The sequence below is a fragment of the Tachypleus tridentatus genome, chromosome 2 (assembly GCF_004210375.1).
Source record: "Tachypleus tridentatus isolate NWPU-2018 chromosome 2, ASM421037v1, whole genome shotgun sequence".
NCBI classification, from domain to species: domain Eukaryota; kingdom Metazoa; phylum Arthropoda; class Merostomata; order Xiphosura; family Limulidae; genus Tachypleus; species Tachypleus tridentatus.
The window spans coordinates 44,026,162-44,048,797 of record NC_134826.1 but is presented as its reverse complement, the minus strand read 5'-3'; the positions used below and the strand labels follow the sequence as shown (position 1 = coordinate 44,048,797).

General features: G+C 34.1%; 1 protein-coding gene across 2 annotated transcripts in view; it reads left to right on the top strand.

The window, feature by feature from the left end:
* LOC143242367 (uncharacterized) overlaps positions 1–20,992 on the top strand; it is a 37,382-nt gene extending 16,390 nt beyond the window's left edge. Inside the window, exons 19-30 of one of the 2 annotated variants that reach the window (XM_076485726.1) lie at positions 54–6,307; positions 6,590–6,919; positions 7,216–7,381; positions 8,159–8,334; positions 8,652–8,932; positions 9,224–9,576; positions 9,827–10,071; positions 10,645–10,996; positions 11,409–11,848; positions 19,442–19,562; positions 19,859–20,184; positions 20,490–20,992. In XM_076485726.1, the coding sequence (XP_076341841.1) occupies positions 54–6,307; positions 6,590–6,919; positions 7,216–7,381; positions 8,159–8,334; positions 8,652–8,932; positions 9,224–9,576; positions 9,827–10,071; positions 10,645–10,996; positions 11,409–11,848; positions 19,442–19,562; positions 19,859–20,184; positions 20,490–20,588 (9,143 nt within the window). In that variant the 3' untranslated portion in view covers positions 20,589–20,992. The remainder of the gene's footprint in view (positions 1–53; positions 6,308–6,589; positions 6,920–7,215; positions 7,382–8,158; positions 8,335–8,651; positions 8,933–9,223; positions 9,577–9,826; positions 10,072–10,644; positions 10,997–11,408; positions 11,849–19,441; positions 19,563–19,858; positions 20,185–20,489) is intronic. The other variant, XM_076485732.1, reaches the window with a different exon arrangement.
* Positions 20,993–22,636: the final 1,644 nt, after the last annotated feature.

Genomic DNA, 22,636 nt, shown 5'->3' with positions numbered 1-22,636 from the left:
ACATTATGTACGATAACATGACCTATTTTAAAATTACATTTACATTTCAATAGGGGATGTTGACGTCAGTAATCATGGCCGATTTGAAGGAGAGATCGAAATCAGTTCCTACATCTTAGATACGACCGTTAAAGGGAATATTGACATTGGGTCAGGAGTGATCACCAAGTTAAGCGTCGACTATCAGGTTCTTGGAGGAAAACGTGAGAATTTTGATATCACCGGCAAATTCCGAAACTTCTCTGCAAACTCTCTCACGAAATACACTGGTGCTATAACATTTCAGAGTACAGCCGTACCAGACTACACCACTGTGTTAAGCTTGGAAATGCAGAATACTGATGGGCATCTAGAAAATGTGTTTGATGTTTCATGTGGTGACGGACGTCGAGGCAAAATTCATAGAATGAAACTCCAACAACTTCTCCATTATGAAGGGTCACTAGCCGATAGCCAAATCTCTGCTAGTTTGAAATTCGAGTACCCCCAACGTAGCATCGATTATGCTCTGATCCTAAAACATATTCATAATGCCAATTCTCTCTCTAGTTCCTTAAACCTCAAATACAGCAAAGAAAAAGAGATCATATCGAGTATAAAACTGAGCAAAAAACACATCCGTTTCTTTCAACTAAGAGCTGATGCTCAGCTTAAATACCCTGGAAGAGAGATGAGGTTAACTGGAGAGGTTATTGAAAACAATGGTAATGATTATCATGTTTCCATAGATGGACACTGGCAAGAATCGCAGATGAAAGTCATAGCTAACTATAAGAACAAAAGTAACCAATATAAACTAGGGCATGAAGTTGATGTTGAAATTGTACTTCCACGCACGACCCCTGTCAGTGCTGCTGGTTATGTTAGTGCTGCACCAGGAGACTATGCAATAGCAATCAATACGGAAGTAGCTAGAGAAAAGTACAGAGTACAAATTGATTATTCAACTAGTTCTCTTTGGAACCACAAGTTTTCTGGTATAGTCAGTTTCTCTGGTGGCTCCTACTCTACTGTTGCTGCTATTGAAAGTAACCAAAATACTGTGAAAGGAAATATAGATGTCAACCTTAAAGGAATCCGTCGTATCTTAGGTAATTTTGACCTGAAGAATACCGACGTCATAAAAACTGGTTCTTTGGATTTAAAGTGGGATGCTGATAGAAACCAAGAAAAACGAATCATCATTGACTCTGAATATCAACATGCAGTTTCTAGACAAACAGGCACTATCAATGTGAAAATTCTCAAACGTACAATTAAGGCCTCTTTCAACAACAGGATAGAGGGTCACCTAACAAAGGGACCCTTCACATTGAACACCCAGGGCGATCTGGAGTGGGAACCAGGTCGTAAAATTAATATGGATCTTAAAGCTGACTATTACATCTATTCAAACAGACGGAAGATCAACACTGACATCACTTTTATAACTCCTTTTGATGGCTTTCAAAAAGGTGGTGTCCACTTAAGTCACAGTGATGATGGTGAAGAATGGAAAAATAATCTTGTAGTAAAACAAAACTCTCGACAAACCAAACTAACCTCTGAAGGACGATACAGAATTAGCAAACTTAGTTCCTACTTGCAAGGCTCTGTGAAATTTAACAATCCAAACATGAGACAGATGCAAATGGACATCTATCATAATATGGACAGTTCTGATATATCTAATAGATTAGAAGTCCAGTGGGAATATAATAGAAAAATTAGTGCTTCTGTGTTCGGATCTCTTCTCAGTGCAGGCATTCGTGGAGGAGTAAACTTTACAAGTCCATTTGCATCATTTCGAGCCATTTCTGCTTCTATTTTACACACTCAAGATCAGAATCATATTCAGTCACAAGCTGAGTTTCAGTGGGATGTTAAAAAGAAAATTGCCATTGAATTTGACGGAAAGCTTAGCCTCACGAACAATAAACACACAGTTACAATTAAAACTACAGCAATAACACCTTTTACTGGCTTTGAATCTGCTTTAGCCAAGATTTTCTATTCCAATGATGGCAAGAATGTTAAAATAGACACTGAAGTAAACTGGAATTACAACCGAGTTTTGTTTGGAATGCAGGGATCCAATAAAAACACATATTACAACACAAATGTTAATGGAAAAATATATTTTACCAGTTCTTTCCGTGGATATGAAAACATGGATATCAGTGGTTTCTGTGAAATTTACAGCCATTCATTTAAATCAAACATTGAAGCTCGTCTTCCTACAAGAAAGAAGGCGTCTTTCAGCACTGAAGTTAAAATTAGATCCTCATCTGATGCAAACATTCAGTTTTTGGTCACTACACCTTTCCGTAACTTTGAACTCATTTCCCTCGACCTCTCTCATAAGTTTACTGACAGCTTGAAAACTGTTGGCAAAATAAGATATAGAAATCAGGAAATAACTATGCATCTTAGTGGAAGTAACTTAGTCAGCTACAATGGACAACGTTTGGATGCTGCACTTGTATTCACGACTCCATTTGTTGGCTATGAAAAAGTAAAACTAACTATTGCCCATGACAACAACCAACTGGATAGATTCAACAGTCACTTAGAAGCTTCCAAAAATCAAGATTCCTTACAACTAATTCATAGATTTACAATTCAGAATGCTTACAACTTTCAGTCTGAACTAGAGATATTCACTCCATTTGAGAGCCTCAAGTCAGTTAAAACAACAACAGAACAATCCTTCCTTTCAAGTTCCTTTAAACACAATACAAATTTTATCTGGAACAGACAGACACCAGTTGGCATTATAATAGAGTTTCTAAGTGATCGCCAGACATACGAGCAAAACATACAGGCTCGAATTAAATTGACCACTCCATCTGACATACTCCAGTCGCTGTTAATTGAGACTACATTTGAGAATAACAACCATGAGTATAAGCCACGGTTTAATATTAAGTGGAATGACTCCAAACAAATCACCCTAACTGGACGTTTGGCAAGTCATGGAATTCAACAAGTTGAAGGAAATATAATTTACACAAGTCCTTTTTATGGATACGAAAAAATCACTCTTTCTGGAAAGTATGATCTTGCCAGTAGAAAGCGAACTGGTGAACTCTCAGTTGAATATGACCCCAGAAATAATGGTAAGGTGTTCATCAGTGGATCATTGTTTGCAGACAGAAGAAAAGGGGAAGCTGATATAGTTTTCAAAAGTCCAATCAGTAATTTTGAGGAACTAGCTGTTTATGGAAAATACACATCTGACAAAAACCCAAAAAGTGCAGAAGTTTCCTTGCAATGGCCTGGAGATCAGAAAATAAAGATTTATGCAGAGTTTAGTCAAGAAAAGGACAATTTTGAAACGTCGATTTCTTTTACTAGTGCATTTCGAGGATACAAACCGTTCCACACTGAAGCCAAGGCAAATATCAGACAAACACAAGGAAATTTTCAGATCACAATAACGTGGGGACTTCAGGATAAAATTGAATTTTCCTCTGATTACGAAATTACAAGTAATATGCTTTCTACTACACTAATACTTCGAACGTCTTTCCAAGGATATGAAGACATAGTATTGAATGGACGCCTACAGAATAAACATAATGAAATTGATGTATTTCTTACAACCACCTGGTCACCTGGCAAGAAAATAAGTGTAATGGGAAATGTTAAGCACAATGATTTCTATCCAACTGAACTCACAACTAACATAGAAACCCCATTCTTATCATACAGAAATATAAAACTATCATCTACCATCGAGAATGTAGACAACGAATTTTCAATGAAAACTCTTCTCAACTGGAACAGTAAAACCTATAACATGAATGTTCTTTTCAGCAAGCAGGATCTGGAAGCAAAGTTAAATATTAACATGCCAAATCCTAACCATAAAATAAGTATTGAAGGACGTTTTAATGGTATAAATTCTCAGAAAATTGAGGGTAGTATAAAGTTCACTACTCCTTTTGAAACAATTAGCCCATTAGAAGTAACTGGTAACCTCCTGGGTTCTGAGAAAGGAAAACAAATTTCAATAATTGGAAGCAGCAGAAATAGTCGGTTCTACATTTCTGGAGACTTTAACAACTATAAAAATCGTCAAATTACAGGTAACTTGAAAGCAGATTTGCCATTCTTAAAATTTTCGAATATTGATATGAATCTTAACATCAATAGTGATTGGATTAACCAATTTGACGCTTCAGTCAGAATGACAATTGAGAGCTCAGCACATACAGCTAAAGTAGTTTTAAGAAACTTGGAGCTCACAAGGGAGTTGTTATTTGAAATTCAGTCTTCTCTTCTTCCTACCAAACAATTAACTCTAGAACTACAGCTGGCATCTAAGCCTAATGCGTACAATACAGTCTTAAGATTTTATACACCTTATACTAGTCACCGTTTCACTGGAAGTATCCAAAAAACTCGACAGAAACTTAGTATCGAGGGATCTTTAGAGAGTCCAGTTGTTGAGAATGGTCTTTTAAGATTTAGTGCCATTTATAGAAGTGAAAGATTTGAAAGAACAAAATTGGATGTTATCCTTGATACCAAACTGGATAAGCATAGTTTGCAGATGGCATATGAATACGGCAAAGATATCATTGTAATTTCAGGAAATGTCGAGAGTAAGCTTTTAAAAAGTCGTTCAATCGAGATAGAGTGTAAATATATAAACAATAACGATCGTGAATTAGAAACTTCCTTCAAATTAACCACCCCTTATTCCATCCATACTGCTTCAGGAATCCTAAAATTATATGATACAGAAATAGAGATTATAGTAAGTATACAAACACCAGTGTTCGATGTTCGATCTCTTACAGTCACAAGTAGCTTTGTGAATAAAAACTTTGAAGTTATGGAAGGTAACGTTCTGATTAGAACGCCTAAGAATGAAATTCGTGTAGCTGGAAACATTCGTAATAGTGGATGGAAGGGACTGGAAGCTTTCTTCACGATTAACACTCCTTTTGACATTTTGAAAATGGTGAGAACTGACATCAAACTTCTCAATGAAAACTTCAAGAACATAGAAGGCTCTCTTGAAATACAAACTTCTACTTACATTTTTCCAAAAATGTCTGTTGCTGGAAAATTTCGCCATAACCCTGGTATGTATGATATATCCATCAACTCCAAGCTCCCTATTCAAAGATATCACAGTATTAGACTGTTGACTACTCTACATTACAATCGTGACTTGACTTTTGTTAATCCCAGGTTTACTTTGACACTTCCACAGAAACAATACTCGTTTTTCTCCATTTACAAAATCTCTGGTCAAGAACTTAGAGCAACTTTGGGATATGAATGGAATCAAAATTCACAAATACAATTTTCTACATCAATTAAGTTTGCTCCTGGAAACTGGAATAGTGAATTTGCCGTTACTACTCCTTTCCATGGTTATGAATACTACAATTTCGGTATAACCTACACTGTTGAACAAGGACACTATAATATTCGTATTACCTTTAAAGGCCCTCAGGATGGTACATCACTTGTTGATGGTTCTTTCCGGTTCTTTAACCTTACTAATATGAAAGGAGATATCACCATCAATACACCATTCCGAGGTTTGGAAACCATTGCAACAAACTTTCTTGTTCAAGATTCTTCCGAAATGTTTCTTAGTAGCTTTCAGCATAGCTGGGGAAACAACCAGAGAATTGTTTTCAACTTTCACAATAAAATGGACAGTGAAGGGAACTCAGGAATGCTTAAGATTACTTCTCCTTTCCAAATAATCAGGAAAGCTAATATTGAATACAATGTTGTCAATAAAAATGACATGAAAATTGAAATGGAAATAACTTACAACAATCAAAAAGTCTTAAAGGTACAAACATCATCTATATACGAATCGTGGGGATACCACAGATATATGAATGTTGAACTTCCATTATCTGCTATTCACTTTTCTCTTGATGCCAAATCCTTAGAAAATGGAATAGAACTCAAAGTTGTAAGTAACATCCCCTCCAGAAAAGTGATTTTTCACACCATCTATCAAAACACCTGGTTAGACTTTAGTCATGCCACTGAATTCACGTGGGATGCAGAAGCTCGTCGTACCATCTCTTATGAAGCTAGGCTTGTTGAATCATCAAAACGTGGTCTAGACTTTTTTGGTAAATTGAGTCTTCCCAGCCGTTCCATTGAGCTCAAAGGAGAAACCGAACCTCTTCAAAGCGGTAAACATATCAACATTGAGTTTTTGTGGGACGCAGCTAAAGACACAAACAAACGCATTGGTCTTGGCTTCGAGTATCGAGATAAAAGTAAAAGAGATATCACGGCCCACAAACTCCAAATGACCTTCAAATACCCTCGTCTTCCCAAGGCAAGAAATCTAAGTTAAACTTATATAAATAGTAAAAAAATAATTCTTCATATAATTCAGTTGAAACACAAGTGTAAATTATTACTATGGCTAAGTTAGTTATTTAACATAACTATTAGAATATTATCTCCCAATAGAAAACTTGGAAAGGCTAGCGTATCATGTGTAACAGTTAATATGATACGTTTTTACTATTCTCGGATGCTTTTGTTACTTCAAATCATAATGTGTAATAATAGTGTAATACTTTTCAAACAATATACTTTTATCTTACCTCTCTAGGAAATTGTAATTCTCGGTGATTTCTCAGTTTCTTCGTCTGAGTTCTATATGAAAACTGAAGTAGACTATTCTCGATACAGCCAAAACAACATGGTTGCAGAGATCAGAGTTAGAAATATCCAGAGTTGGACAGAATCAAAATATATGCTACAAGCCAGACTCAAACATCCAGTTAGCAACTTAGATACCTCATGTAGTGGTCATATAGTCAATAATAACGATGAATATGTTTTCAATGTGAAGTTTGGTTACCTCGATCGCAACAGAATACAACGTGTCCAAGAACTGATGGTTAAGTTCATGAAACTGCAACAGAAAATCAACTTTCAGGTAAAACAGTTTGTTTTTTCATTATTTTCAAAAACATGGGTAAAATATGACAGTAAAATAGGAACAAAAATGATACAATTAAAACCGAATTATCACATGTAAACAAGCAATAGTTGAGAAAAATTGTATGAACCTATGTTAAAGGTTCAGTATGTAAAAACTGAGACAAACTGAGAAATGGAAAGTATGCAAAACATAGCATATACATACATCATTATTTCATAATTCTGTCCTATTACATGAAACACTGTAACACAACACTCTACTGAACACTTGATATTTCTGTGTGTTATCAGATGAAAGACAGTGTCAACCAACTAAAAATATTTGGCCGCATGTTTAATCGAGACCATGAATTTACAGCTGCATTGGAACAACAACTCAACGACCACAGTCCTTTCCACTCTCACTTCCGGTTTAGCAAACGATACCTGAACGTGGAACTGAACATCACCACGCCAGGTAGTTATTATAAACTTTACTCATCAGTTATAGTAAGGTATATTTAGATTAGAATTTTTTTAAATGAAGAGCATTAAAAATACCCAAATTCTAAAATGATAAAGCCAATAAAACTGCATGGCGCAAACACGGTGATTTAAAAAAAATATTTTCGGTATAAATTTCTTCGTGCGTCGATTTTCATGAGTAACTTGATAAAATGTGCAACGTTATAATAAATAATTACCTATTTTGTTAATTAGGTATACATTTAACTCGTAGAATTGCATGTGCACATGACTTATTTGCAAAACATAATTTTTATTGCTTTAAAATATGACAAATCACGAATTTTTTTCATCAGTTAATTTTAAAATATTCATATGTCTCTATAAGTAATAATAATTAATTTTAAAATAGTTATATTTCTTTGGTTTGTTTAGAATTTCGCGCAAAGCTACTCGAAAGCTACCTACACTAGCCGTCCCTAATTTAGTAGTGTAAGACTAGAGGGAAGGCAACTAGTCATCACCACCCACCGCCAACTCTTGGGCTACTCTCTTACCAACGAAAAGTTGGATTGACCGTCACTTTTAACGCCCTCACGGCTGAAAGGGCGAGCATGTTTGATATGACGGGGATTCGAGCCCGCGACCCTCGGATTACGAAACGAGTTCTTTAACAACCTGGCCATGCCATTTATATTTATTTACAATTAATAATAATTAATTTTAAAATATTCGTATGTCTCTATAAATAATAGTAATTAATCTTAAAACATTTATTCATCTTAATCAGAAAATGATGGAATTTATGTAAGAATCGCCCTACCCGAAGATGCAGCTCATTTTGAGATTAACCATATCAACAAAGGCAGTGTTGTTTCTGATGTGCTCTTTGATCTTGGTTTGGAGGAGTTTAAGGTACTTAGGAGTCATATAAGCTGGAGACCCGAAATGCTAGACGACATAAAGGTAAATTAAATGTTGAATGTTTTTTTAATTATCCTGCTGTTTATATATTGGAGATATAATTAAGTAGCGAAAATACGATGCTTTTATTCAATCAAGGTTTATCCCAAGTTATCAAATATTTAAGACACATCTTAGATATTCTGTGTGCTGTGTAACGAGATGTAATAAGAAACTTAGTATAAGAACGAAAATCTCACTAAACAGTACTTTTAAACTTCACTGATTACAGTTGTAGACGTATACTATATTTGGAATGTTCTTCTATTTTTTCATGTTGGATTCTCTAACATGTACCATTAAACATTTGGTTAATGCAGCAAGTAGTGTCCAAGCACGGAGATATCAATAACATGCATGCATCCATCATCGATGATGTCTCCAGTGAGGTTTTCCAAGAATTTAATGCCAAATCCACCATGCTGAAAAGCTCTGTGGCTCAAGAACTAAAGCCATTTTATCAGGAAATGGAGCAGGATTTTGCTAGCCTACAGCATGAGCTGATCCTAGGCAGCGAGGAGGTTTATAAGATGTATAGAAAGAATGACTTCTACATCAAAGATATTATCGGTGGTATTGAAGCAGTGGCTAATTCTGTTGGGTAAGTCTGGAGGCCACAGTTCGGTCAGAAAATATTTCTTGCTAGAAAAGTATGCATTCATATAATCAAGTACAAATGAGATAACACAAACACTAATCAAGTGTTTTTGTACTATGAAATATTACCTTATGACTTCATTGTTATATATATAAATGTGTTAATAGATATATTGTAAAGAAACACAAGAATATGTAGTATTTTCTAATATTATTTAACTTATAAGTAAGTGCACAAAAACTATGTTTTACTTGATTGTCTGATTTCCTGCACAATGAAATTTAATCTATCTAGTTCCATCATTTCTTCAACTGGTGAAGCCTTGAAAAACGGTGTTTTCATAACTGGGCGTGTCTTCACAATCACCTTTAACAACATTAGTAAACAATCCATCAAAATCCTGGAAACTATCGTTGATCTTTATGGACGAATTTTCTATGGGGTAGTTCATATTTTCAGGAAGTTCAGTCTGAATGCCTATGAGTGGGCAAAACCAATTGTTTCCTATGTCACTGACGTTGCCACAGAATTAAGTCGTGTGATCCAAAGAGACATAAAATGGTTCATCCGCCATTATACTCCATTCATTGAGCATTATTGTTCCATTATCGGCAATACTTATTCTGAGGTCATGGAAACAATAAGAGGTAAGAAATTAAAAGTCTTCTTGCAGTAAGTTATCAACCTAGTTTACATACTTATTACTTCGTAGGTCATTCAAAAAGAAATTGGAGAAGAATTTCATATTCTGTTTTTATAAAAGAGTATCTGTTGATTTGAATGAAAGTATTTCGAATGAAAAATCCGTATAGCAAACGTAATGGTGTTATTCTTTACATAAACCTGAAAATAAAAGTGTTTGGAAAGGCCTTAACTCCAAAATACATGTTTCTTTAGATTCTGTTGATTACCTGATTGAAGAGATTTACGGTCATCCCTATTACATTGCTTTGAACAACTACGTCTACCGAATTAAAGCCACTTTCGCTGCTTTTCGTCATGGTTACTACTCCGACCTGTACAACAACATCAAGGAAGACACTATGACTTCCTTATCATCCCTTGCGACTCACTATTCCGAGTTCCATAACCACCCACACGTAGAATATATCAAAGATTTATCTAGAGACATATACAACAAGGTATGGTTCTTTTATATCATGAGAGAAACTTTTATCAAAGGATTTCTAATGCGCGCCTGTCATTTAATTCTACTCTTATACATTAAAGATGTTGAAAACAGTAGTTCAGAAACAGAAAATCACTTAAATCGAAATTATTTTCTTTCATGATTTCTCTCTGACTTTTCACATTCTGAATATTTCACTTTAAAAAAAAACTGTTAAACAAAAACATAGTTTATAACCCTTCACTGGTTCAGTGTTAAACCTGTGACTTTATAGAACAAAACGAAACAGAGATAACAACAGCTTAAAGTTAAGTCTATGCTATTGGTGCCTCGTGGTGTTTCCTTCGAAAGTATCCTTACCTGACTGAATTTAGCAGTTGTGGTTTTCAAACGCATCATTTAGTGCTTTATTTCATTGCACGTGTGTTGTTGGTAAGATAAACGTAAGAATTTCATATTAAACTCAAATGTTTTTATAAGTTGAGGGAACATTGATAATTTGTATTAACATAGCAAAAAAAATAACCTAACGTAACAAGAAAAAAATAAGAAAAATAAATTACAGTAATATATTTTACTTTTTCAGGGAACTAACACTGCTAGATACTTTGGAGTAGACGATATTATCAGTGAATCTTATATTTATTTGAAAAAGATAACTTTAGAATCTGTCAAGGTACTTATTGAGGACTGGACCAGCATGATTGCAGGAATCAGTTACACCTTCAAACCCGAACAAGGTCAAATAGGTTTTAGTTTCGAACTTCCTGTCAGTCGCCAGAGCCTACTAGATGTACTAGACGTCTCGAGTTATCCAACGTACCAGCACCTGCAGGATTTCAAGTACAAACTGTTCAGTGGATATTTCCATCTATTGGATGGTTACTACAGTGTCATACGTTTATTGAATCCTCAGAATTGGACCCATCCATCTACAGGTGTCTAATGATTAATAATATTATTTATGTTACATTAGTGTTATGAAGTATAATTGTATTTTATGGTAAAAAGTTAAATACATATATTTCTATATATGAGCATTTTAACAGAAGTATATCACCTAAATTTTAGAGAAAGATAAATAACTTTAGAATATTACTGTGAATTTGCCAATAAATTAAAGTTTGCTATCACACACACACACACATCACACACACACACACACACATTATATATATTCACCAAAAGGTTTACCTTTTGTTAATGAAATATTACTAGGATGCTATTGTTGTAGTTTCATTACATTGTATTTTACCTAATCCGAAAGCCCTAGAGAACTATACTTATATTTCAGATTGTAAAAAATAAAGTGTAGATTTGCTAATAATGTTTACATGGTTGTTTATCAAGTGCAATGTGAAACATATGGTGGCACCACCTTGCTAGAAGGAGAAAGTACTGTAATCAGAAACATGTCGCTTAAAACAGCACACATTGTGTTCATCATTGAAGAGAAAGTTTGTAACAAGGATGTGATACCCATGCTGGATAAGCTGGCTAGAGGAGCGGACAGAAACTACCGACAGAAGGGTTACTCTGATGTACGATACACTGTTGTTGGGTTTGGAGGTGATGGAATTCATGGTCTCCCCCATCTTCACACCAGTAACGGTGAAGTTTTTACCAGCATTCGCTCTTTCGACTCAGCAATAACCAGTCTGGCAATTGGCAATGGCCCAAATAACATCTTCCATGCCATTCGCTTTGCTACTGATCTTCCATTCAATGTTGGAGCCACCAAGACTTTTGTCCTTGTCAAATGCTCTACTTGTGAAAGTGAAGATGAAAAGGTTAGTAGAATCTATTGCTTTACAGAGAAGGTATGGTTTTTGTATTAAGGTATTTTCCCATTATCTTAAGCTATTGTTAATTAGGATATTCTTCTACAAGATAGATCACAGTATTAACCTCTATTCATGTATGTAAGGAAATTGAGTAGCTTTGTGAATAAAAACTTTGAAGTTATGGAAGGTAACGTTCTGATTAGAACGCCTAAGAATGAAATTCGTGTAGCTGGAAACATTCGTAATAGTGGATGGAAGGGACTGGAAGCTTTCTTCACGATTAACACTCCTTTTGACATTTTGAAAATGGTGAGAACTGACATCAAACTTCTCAATGAAAACTTCAAGAACATAGAAGGCTCTCTTGAAATACAAACTTCTACTTACATTTTTCCAAAAATGTCTGTTGCTGGAAAATTTCGCCATAACCCTGGTATGTATGATATATCCATCAACTCCAAGCTCCCTATTCAAAGATATCACAATATTAGACTGTTGACTACTCTACATTACAATCGTGACTTGACTTTTGTTAATCCCAGGTTTACTTTGACACTTCCACAGAAACAATACTCGTTTTTCTCCATTTACAAAATCTCTGGTGAAGAACTTAGAGCAACTTTGGAATATGAATGGAATCAACATTCACAAATACAATTTTCTACATCAATTAAGTTTGCTCCTGGAAACTGGAATAGTGAATTTGCCGTTACTACTCCTTTCCATGGTTATGAATACTACAATTTCGGTATAACCTACACTGTTGAACAAGGACACTATAATATTCGTATTACCTTTAAAGGCCCTCAGGATGATACATCACTTGTTGATGGTTCTTTCCGGTTCTTTAACCTTACTAATATGAAAGGAGATATCACCATCAATACACCATTCCGAGGTTTGGAAACCATTGCAACAAACTTTCTTGTTCAAGATTCTTCCGAAATGTTTCTTAGTAGCTTTCAGCATAGCTGGGGAAACAACCAGAGAATTGTTTTCAACTTTCACAATAAAATGGACAGTGAAGGGAACTCAGGAATGCTTAAGATTACTTCTCCTTTCCAAATAATCAGGAAAGCTAATATTGAATACAATGTTGTCAATAAAAATGACATGAAAATTGAAATGGAAATAACTTACAACAATCAAAAAGTCTTAAAGGTACAAACATCATCTACATACGAATCGTGGGGATACCACAGATATATGAATGTCGAACTTCCATTATCTGCTATTCACTTTTCTCTTGATGCCAAATCCTTAGAAAATGGAATAGAACTCAAAGTTGTAAGTAACATCCCCTCCAGAAAAGTGATTTTTCACACCATCTATCAAAACACCTGGTTAGACTTTAGTCATGCCACTGAATTCACGTGGGATGCAGAAGCTCGTCGTACCATCTCTTATGAAGCTAGGCTTGTTGAATCATCAAAACGTGGTATAGACTTTTTTGGTAAATTGAGTCTTCCCAGCCGTTCCATTGAGCTCAAAGGAGAAACCGAACCTCTTCAAAGCGGTAAACATATCAACATTGAGTTTTTGTGGGACGCAGCTAAAGACACAAACAAACGCATTGGTCTTGGCTTCGAGTATCGAGATAAAAGTAAAAGAGATATCACGGCCCACAAACTCCAAATGACCTTCAAATACCCTCGTCTTCCCAAGGCAAGAAATCTAAGTTAAACTTATATAAACAGTAAAAAAATAATTCTTCATATAATTCAGTTGAAACACAAGTGTAAATTATTACTATGGCTAAGTTAGTTATTTAACATAACTATTAGAATATTATCTCCCAATAGAAAACTTGGAAAGGCTAGCGTATCATGTGTAACAGTTAATATGATACGTTTTTACTATTCTCGGATGCTTTTGTTACTTCAAATCATAATGTGTAATAATACGTGTAATAGTTTTCAAACAATATACTTTTATCTTACCTCTCTAGGAAATTGTAATTCTCGGTGATTTCTCAGTTTCTTCGTCTGAGTTCTATATGAAAACTGAAGTAGACTATTCTCGATACAGCCAAAACAACATGGTTGCAGAGATCAGAGTTAGAAATATCCAGAGTTGGACAGAATCAAAATATATGCTACAAGCCAGACTCAAACATCCAGTTAGCAACTTAGATACCTCATGTAGTGGTCATATAGTCAATAATAACGATGAATATGTTTTCAATGTGAAGTTTGGTTACCTCGATCGCAACAGAATACAACGTGTCCAAGAACTGATGGTTAAGTTCATGAAACTGCAACAGAAAATCAACTTTCAGGTAAAACAGTTTGTTTTTTCATTATTTTCAAAAACATGGGTAAAATATGACAGTAAAATAGGAACAAAAATGATACAATTAAAACCGAATTATCACATGTAAACAAGCAATAGTTGAGAAAAATTGTATGAACCTATGTTAAAGGTTCAGTATGTAAAAACTGAGACAAACTGAGAAATGGAAAGTATGCAAAACATATCATATACATACATCATTATTTCATAATTCTGTCCTATTACATGAAACACTGTAACACAACACTCTACTGAACACTTGATATTTCTGTGTGTTATCAGATGAAAGACAGTGTCAACCAACTAAAAATATTTGGCCGCATGTTTAATCGAGACCATGAATTTACAGCTGCATTGGAACAACAACTCAACGACCACAGTCCTTTCCACTCTCACTTCCGGTTTAGCAAACGATACCTGAACGTGGAACTGAACATCACCACGCCAGGTAGTTATTATAAACTTTACTCATCAGTTATAGTAAGGTATATTTAGATTAGAATTTTTTTTAAATGAAGAGCATTAAAAATACCCAAATTCTAAAATGATAAAGCCAATAAAACTGCATGGCGCAAACACGGTGATTTAAAAAAAATATTTTCGGTATAAATTTCTTCGTGCGTCAATTTTCATGAGTAACTTGATAAAATGTGCAACGTTATAATAAATAATTACCTATTTTGTTAATTAGGTATACATTTAACTCGTAGAATTGCATGTGCACATGACTTATTTGCAAAACATAATTTTTATTGCTTTAAAATATGACAAATCACGAATTTTTTTCATCAGTTAATTTTAAAATATTCATATGTCTCTATAAGTAATAATAATTAATTTTAAAATAGTTATATTTCTTTGGTTTGTTTAGAATTTCGCGCAAAGCTACTCGAAAGCTACCTACACTAGCCGTCCCTAATTTAGTAGTGTAAGACTAGAGGGAAGGCAACTAGTCATCACCACCCACCGCCAACTCTTGGGCTACTCTCTTACCAACGAAAAGTTGGATTGACCGTCACTTTTAACGCCCTCACGGCTGAAAGGGCGAGCATGTTTGATATGACGGGGATTCGAGCCCGCGACCCTCGGATTACGAAACGAGTTCTTTAACAACCTGGCCATGCCATTTATATTTATTTACAATTAATAATAATTAATTTTAAAATATTCGTATGTCTCTATAAATAATAGTAATTAATCTTAAAACATTTATTCATCTTAATCAGAAAATGATGGAATTTATGTAAGAATCGCCCTACCCGAAGATGCAGCTCATTTTGAGATTAACCATATCAACAAAGGCAGTGTTGTTTCTGATGTGCTCTTTGATCTTGGTTTGGAGGAGTTTAAGGTACTTAGGAGTCATATAAGCTGGAGACCCGAAATGCTAGACGACATAAAGGTAAATTAAATGTTGAATGTTTTTTTAATTATCCTGCTGTTTATATATTGGAGATATAATTAAGTAGCGAAAATACGATGCTTTTATTCAATCAAGGTTTATCCCAAGTTATCAAATATTTAAGACACATCTTAGATATTCTGTGTGCTGTGTAACGAGATGTAATAAGAAACTTAGTATAAGAACGAAAATCTCACTAAACAGTACTTTTAAACTTCACTGATTACAGTTGTAGACGTATACTATATTTGGAATGTTCTTCTATTTTTTTCATGTTGGATTCTCTAACATGTACCATTAAACATTTGGTTAATGCAGCAAGTAGTGTCCAAGCACGGAGATATCAATAACATGCATGCATCCATCATCGATGATGTCTCCAGTGAGGTTTTCCAAGAATTTAATGCCAAATCCACCATGCTGGAAAGCTCTGTGGCTCAAGAACTAAAGCCATTTTATCAGGAAATGGAGCAGGATTTTGCTAGCCTACAGCATGAGCTGATCCTAGGCAGCGAGGAGGTTTATAAGATGTATAGAAAGAATGACTTCTACATCAAAGATATTATCGGTGGTATTGAAGCAGTGGCTAATTCTGTTGGGTAAGTCTGGAGGCCACAGTTTGGTCAGAAAATATTTCTTGCTAGAAAAGTATGCATTTATATAATCAAGTACAAATGAGATAACGCAAACACTAATCAAGTGTTTTTGTACTATGAAATATTACCTTATGACTTCATTGTTATATATATAAATGTGTTAATAGATATATTGTAAAGAAACACAAGAATATGTAGTATTTCCTAATATTATTTAACTTATAAGTAAGTGCACAAAAAACTATGTTTTACTTGATTGTCTGATTTCCTGCACAATGAAATTTAATCTATCTAGTTCCATCATTTCTTCAACTGGTGAAGCCTTGAAAAACGGTGTTTTCATAACTGGGCGTGTCTTCACAATCACCTTTAACAACATTAGTAAACAATCCATCAAAATCCTGGAAACTATCGTTGATCTTTATGGACGAATTTTCTATCGGGTAGTTCATATTTTCAGGAAGTTTAGTCTGAATGCCTATGAGTGGGCAAAACCAATTGTTTCCTATGTCACTGACGTTGCCACAGAATTAAGTCGTGTGATCCAAAGAGACATAAAATGGTTCATCCGCCATTATACTCCATTCATTGAGCATTATTGTTCCATTATCGACAATACTTATTCTGAGGTCATGGAAACAATAAGAGGTAAGAAATTAAAAGTCTTCTTGCAGTAAGTTATCAACCTAGTTTACATACTTATTACTTCGTAGGTCATTCAAAAAGAAATTGGAGAAGAATTTCATATTCTGTTTTTATAAAAGAGTATCTGTTGATTTGAATGAAAGTATTTCGAATGAAAAATCCGTATAGCAAACGTAATGGTGTTATTCTTTACATAAACCTGAAAATGAAAGTGTTTGGAAAGGCCTTAACTCCAAAATACATGTTTCTTTAGATTCTGTTGATTACCTGATTGAAGAGATTTACGGTCATCCCTATTACATTGCTTTGAACAACTACGTCTACCGAATTAAAGCCACTTTCGCTGCTTTTCGTCATGGTTCCTACTCCGACTTGTACAACAACATCAAGGAAGACACTATGACTTCCTTATCATCCCTTGCGACTCACTATTCCGAGTTCCATAACCACCCACACGTAGAATATATCAAAGATTTATCTAGAGACATATACAACAAGGTATGGTTCTTTTATATCATGAGAGAAACTTTTATCAAAGGATTTCTAATGCGCGCCTGTCATTTAATTCTACTCTTAACCATTAAAGATGTTGAAAACAGTAGTTCAGAAACAGAAAATCACTTAAATCGAAATTATTTTCTTTCATGATTTCTCTCTGACTTTTCACATTCTGAATATTTCACTTTAAAAAAAAAACTGTTAAACAAAAACATAGTTTATAACCCTTCACTGGTTCAGTGTTAAACCTGTGAGTTTATAGAACAAAACGAAACAGAGATAACAACAGCTTAAAGTTAAGTCTATGCTATTGGTGCCTCGTGGTGTTTCCTTCGAAAGTATCCTTACCTGACTGAATTTAGCAGTTGTGGTTTTCAAACGCATCATTTAGTGCTTTATTTCATTGCACGTGCGTTGTTGGTAAGATAAACGTAAGAATTTCATATTAAACTCAAATGTTTTTATAAGTTGAGGGAACATTGATAATTTGTATTAACATAGCAAAAAAATAACCTAACGTAACAAGAAAAAATAAGAAAAATAAATTACAGTAATATATTTTACTTTTTCAGGGAACTAACACTGCTAGATACTTTGGAGTAGACGATATTATCAGTGAATCTTATATTTATTTGAAAAAGATAACTTTAGAATCTGTCAAGGTACTTATTGAGGACTGGACCAGCATGATTGCAGGAATCAGTTACACCTTCAAACCCGAACAAGGTCAAATAGGTTTTAGTTTCGAACTTCCTGTCAGTCGCCAGAGCCTACTAGATGTACTAGACGTCTCGAGTTATCCAACGTACCAGCACCTGCAGGATTTCAAGTACAAACTGTTCAGTGGATATTTCCATCTATTGGATGGTTACTACAGTGTCATACGTTTATTGAATGCTCAGAATTGGACCCATCCATCTACAGGTGTCTAATGATTAATAATATTATTTATGTTACATTAGTGTTATGAAATATATTTGTATTTTATGGTAAAAAAGTTAAATACATATATTTCTATATATGAGCATTTTAACAGAAGTATATCACCTAAATTTTAGAGAAAGATAAATAACTTTAGAATATTACTGTGAATTTGCCAATAAATTAAAGTTTGCTATCACACACACACACACACATTATATATATTCACCAAAAGGTTTACCTTTTGTTAATGAAATATTACTAGGATGCTATTATTGTAGTTTTATTACATTGTATTTTACCTAATCCGAAAGCCCTAGAGAACTATACTTATATTTCAGATTGTAAAAAATAAAGTGTAGGTTTGCTAATAATGTTTACATGGTTGTTTATCAAGTGCGATGTGAAACATATGGTGGCACCACCTTGCTAGAAGGAGAAAGTACTGTAATCAGAAACATGTCGCTTAAAACAGCACACATTGTGTTCATCATTGAAGAGAAAGTTTGTAACAAGGATGTGATACCCATGCTGGATAAGCTGGCTAGAGGAGCGGACAGAAACTACCGACAGAAGGGTTACTCTGATGTACGATACACTGTTGTTGGGTTTGGAGGTGATGGAATTCATGGTCTCCCCCATCTTCACACCAGTAACGGTGAAGTTTTTACCAGCATTCGCTCTTTCGACTCAGCAATAACCAGTCTGGCAATTGGCAATGGCCCAAATAACATCTTCCATGCCATTCGCTTTGCTACTGATCTTCCATTCAATGTTGGAGCCACCAAGACTTTTGTCCTTGTCAAATGCTCCACTTGTGAAAGTGAAGATGAAAAGGTTAGTAGAATCTATTGCTTTACAGAGAAGGTATGGTTTTGTATTAAGGTATTTTCCCATTATCTTAAGCTATTGTTAATTAGGATATTCTTCTACAAGATAGATCACAGTATTAACCTCTATTCATGTATGTAAGGAAATTGAGATTATTAATATAACTTTCGCAAGTTTTAATATTAACACTTTACTGTATTTGTTTATACTACAATAATTTTCCATGTTTTTATCAATTTTGGTTACTTTTATCTGAAATATAGAAGTAGTGCTTAAACGAAGGCAGTTTCTCACTTGTATATTAGTATCAATGTTACATATTAAATTATGTTGGAAAATGGATCTTTTCGAAATACAAAAGATATTTAGATTTATCAATATGCCTTCAAAATTATTTCACAATTTTTCCTCCAGGATGACTACGGTGAAATTATGCAGATTCTATTGGACAATGAAATCACTCTTCATCTGCTGATGGACCATGAATTCCAGATGAAATCAGCTATTAAGTCGAAAATAGCAAACCGATTACTAGGTTAGTTTCATCCCTTAGACCGACATTTTATGCGTACTTAGCTGATACTATAATTTTACAACAAACTATTTTAAATCAGAATCTAGTCTTTTGGAACCTTTAAATCTGTATTACAATATATTGTGTGAAGATTTTTATACAATTACAACTTCTATCACTTTGCAAATTTTACGGAATACCGTACGAGAAATGAAACTGTTTTTCTGAAGTAAATAAATAAAGCTGATGCTTCTATTGACCCTTTAACTTATGTGGATTTTGGTTTGAATTCTAATGCAAAATTATGAATTGCTTAGGTCTGGACACGGAATACGCATACACATTAAAAGATGCTAAAGACAAAATTTTAAAGGGTGATAAGGCTGTTCGCTCTCAAGTAAAAATCCCGAAAGACCACTGCGTTCCCTTGGCTTGGGAATCAAAAGGAACATTTTTCAGCACAAATAAGTTGACAAAGAACGTTAGAAAAACCAAGAAATTCGTTGATGTCATAACCCGCCGCATGACCATGACTGCAGAACACTCACAGTGTCAGGCTTGTAGATGTATCGCGACTGAAGATGGTGTCGGCAAAATGGCGTGCCACGCTTGTGCCTCTAGTTCTGTAATAGTGAAGGACGTTGTAAGTCAAAAACTATAGTTATCTTCTCAATACATCATTGATACTTGACAATAATAAAATCACTTTGAATGTAAAAGTTTTATTTATAAAATTGTGAAATACTTAAGAATTTATACACAGTTATATAACAAAACTAGGAATATTGACCTTAGATATAAGGTAGATGCTTTTAATGTAGGCAAATTAAAGGTAAATTCGAGCATTAATCGTGGAAACTGTTGTACCTTACTTTTCCGTTATATATTATACATTTCACATGATGGTAATTAAGATCTGCAAATTCTCATGGTGTCTTTTGTTTACAGACCAACTACAACACTATGGAGGCTGGTGATGGCAGTAGTGAAGGCGTAGACGACGAATTGGACGAAGACTTTGAGGACCATATGAACCAAACTCTATAGGTTAAAAAATGGAAGATGTAGAATTGATTTAAACTACTTAACCATCTAGAGACCCTAATAATTAATAAAACGTGTCATTACAATGTTATTTACTTCCATTTCTAAGTTATATAATTTTTTCACGTAAAAGAAGACTAACAATTTTCCGAATGATATCATTTAAAAGTACAATAAAAAAATTGCCAATCATGTGTCATTACCTAATTCGTCCTGCTAAGTTATGATGCTCAAATAACACAACAGTTTATCACTATGATTATTTTAAGTTGCTTGTATATCTGTATTAACTCAGATACGTTTGTAAAATTTGAAATTATTATATCAGTAGAATGAGTTAAAGAATGAACTTTGATTTTAGTATATGTATTTATGAACTAAATAAAACGATAAATATGAAATAACAATGTACTAAATTAGCTTTGTTCATCTTCTTGTATTTACTTTCTTAAAACATCCACAGAATTAGTACTTAAAAATCTCTCGTACGGTTTTGCATTTTAAAATTTAAAGAAATCTTTTCTAAAAATGACACGAAATTGTGCTGCAAAATTCGTTTTCATTTATTATATTTTGCACATGTACATATAATTCAACGCCAGACACTAGTAATTATGTGAATCGCGAAATGCTATAGTTAACGGTGACTACTATAAAAATTAGTTTTCCGAAATTGAAATACAAGAGTAATTTTGTTCATATTCTCTTGTGCTTCAATATTTATCTTACTTACCAACAACTATTAACCATGAAGTTCGTATTAGTCTACAGACTAAGTTCTCAAATATCTTTGTCATCAGTCACCAAACAAACATTTGAAATCGAATGGCCAAAACATAAAATATTTCTTGACTCCAACAATTAGTTTCATGGTTTGCGTTGCGATGTTGCGAAAAGAAATTGTCTCTTCATACTTTAACGCTTTGGGTACGTTATAAAGAGCGGAGATGAAATTCCAGTATTTGATTAATTAAGGTAACTCAAAAGTTGATGGTGGATGCTCTTAACTATCTCCTTCCTCTGGTCTACCACCTCAAAATTAAGTACGTCTCGTGCAGTTAGCTCTTGTGTAGCTTTGCGAGAATATTCGAAAAAACAGAACAATAATTATCAGGCATATCTCACTTATTTCAACATAAGTCGTATAAGGACAATTAATACGAACAAAGTTAACAGACACATACTGACAACTACCTGTCACGTAGAACTGCTTTACAATTGTAATATCTTATTCTAATGATTATCTGACGTAGTCTGTAAGTTACCGAGAAATATTTACAAGTACCAAAGAGAGCACACACAGTCATACCAATACCTCATGCAGACATGTGTATGCGATGAGTTTCTCTACATCAGACAAATATTCCATCATTTACTAGTAACTCACCAGAACTTACCATATCCACACTAAACATCTGAAAACAAATACTTTCTTTTGGAGGACAATTACCAGTAGTTACAAATCGCAGCTGAAATATCTCGATAATGCGCAAATAATAACAAAAAAATAACACCAGAGAAAAAAAATAAAAATACGAATGCTCCCGGAAAGCATACTTTCCTTTATCAGGTTTCAATGACAAAAGTGCTTGTGTTATTGGGTTTCTTGTTTGATGACAGTTGTGCTGTTTGTTTTACTTCTGTTGATCCTGTACAGATCAATTTATGATGTATACCAACAGTGACTAAACAAAGCATATTTTTTTTCTACAAGTGGGTTTTCTCGTCATCACTGATATATATACATTGTCATAATTTATACCATAACACGTAGACTTGTATCTGTTGTATCAACATATATTAAACATGAAACACATATTTGTGTACATATCAGTGCGCATACAAGCGAGTCATCTGTTCCACAGTTCAAGGGACTTACCTCAGAAAGAAAATTATACTTCGAGGTATATGAAATTAATTAATACTTTTTGCGATTGAAAACCTATCTGGTAATTCCCATTCTCAATTAGTTCTAGGCCTACTTCTCAGAAAGTCAAAATAAACACTTTGTGCTTAATTCTAAAGAAATAAACAAACAAACAAAAACCAAC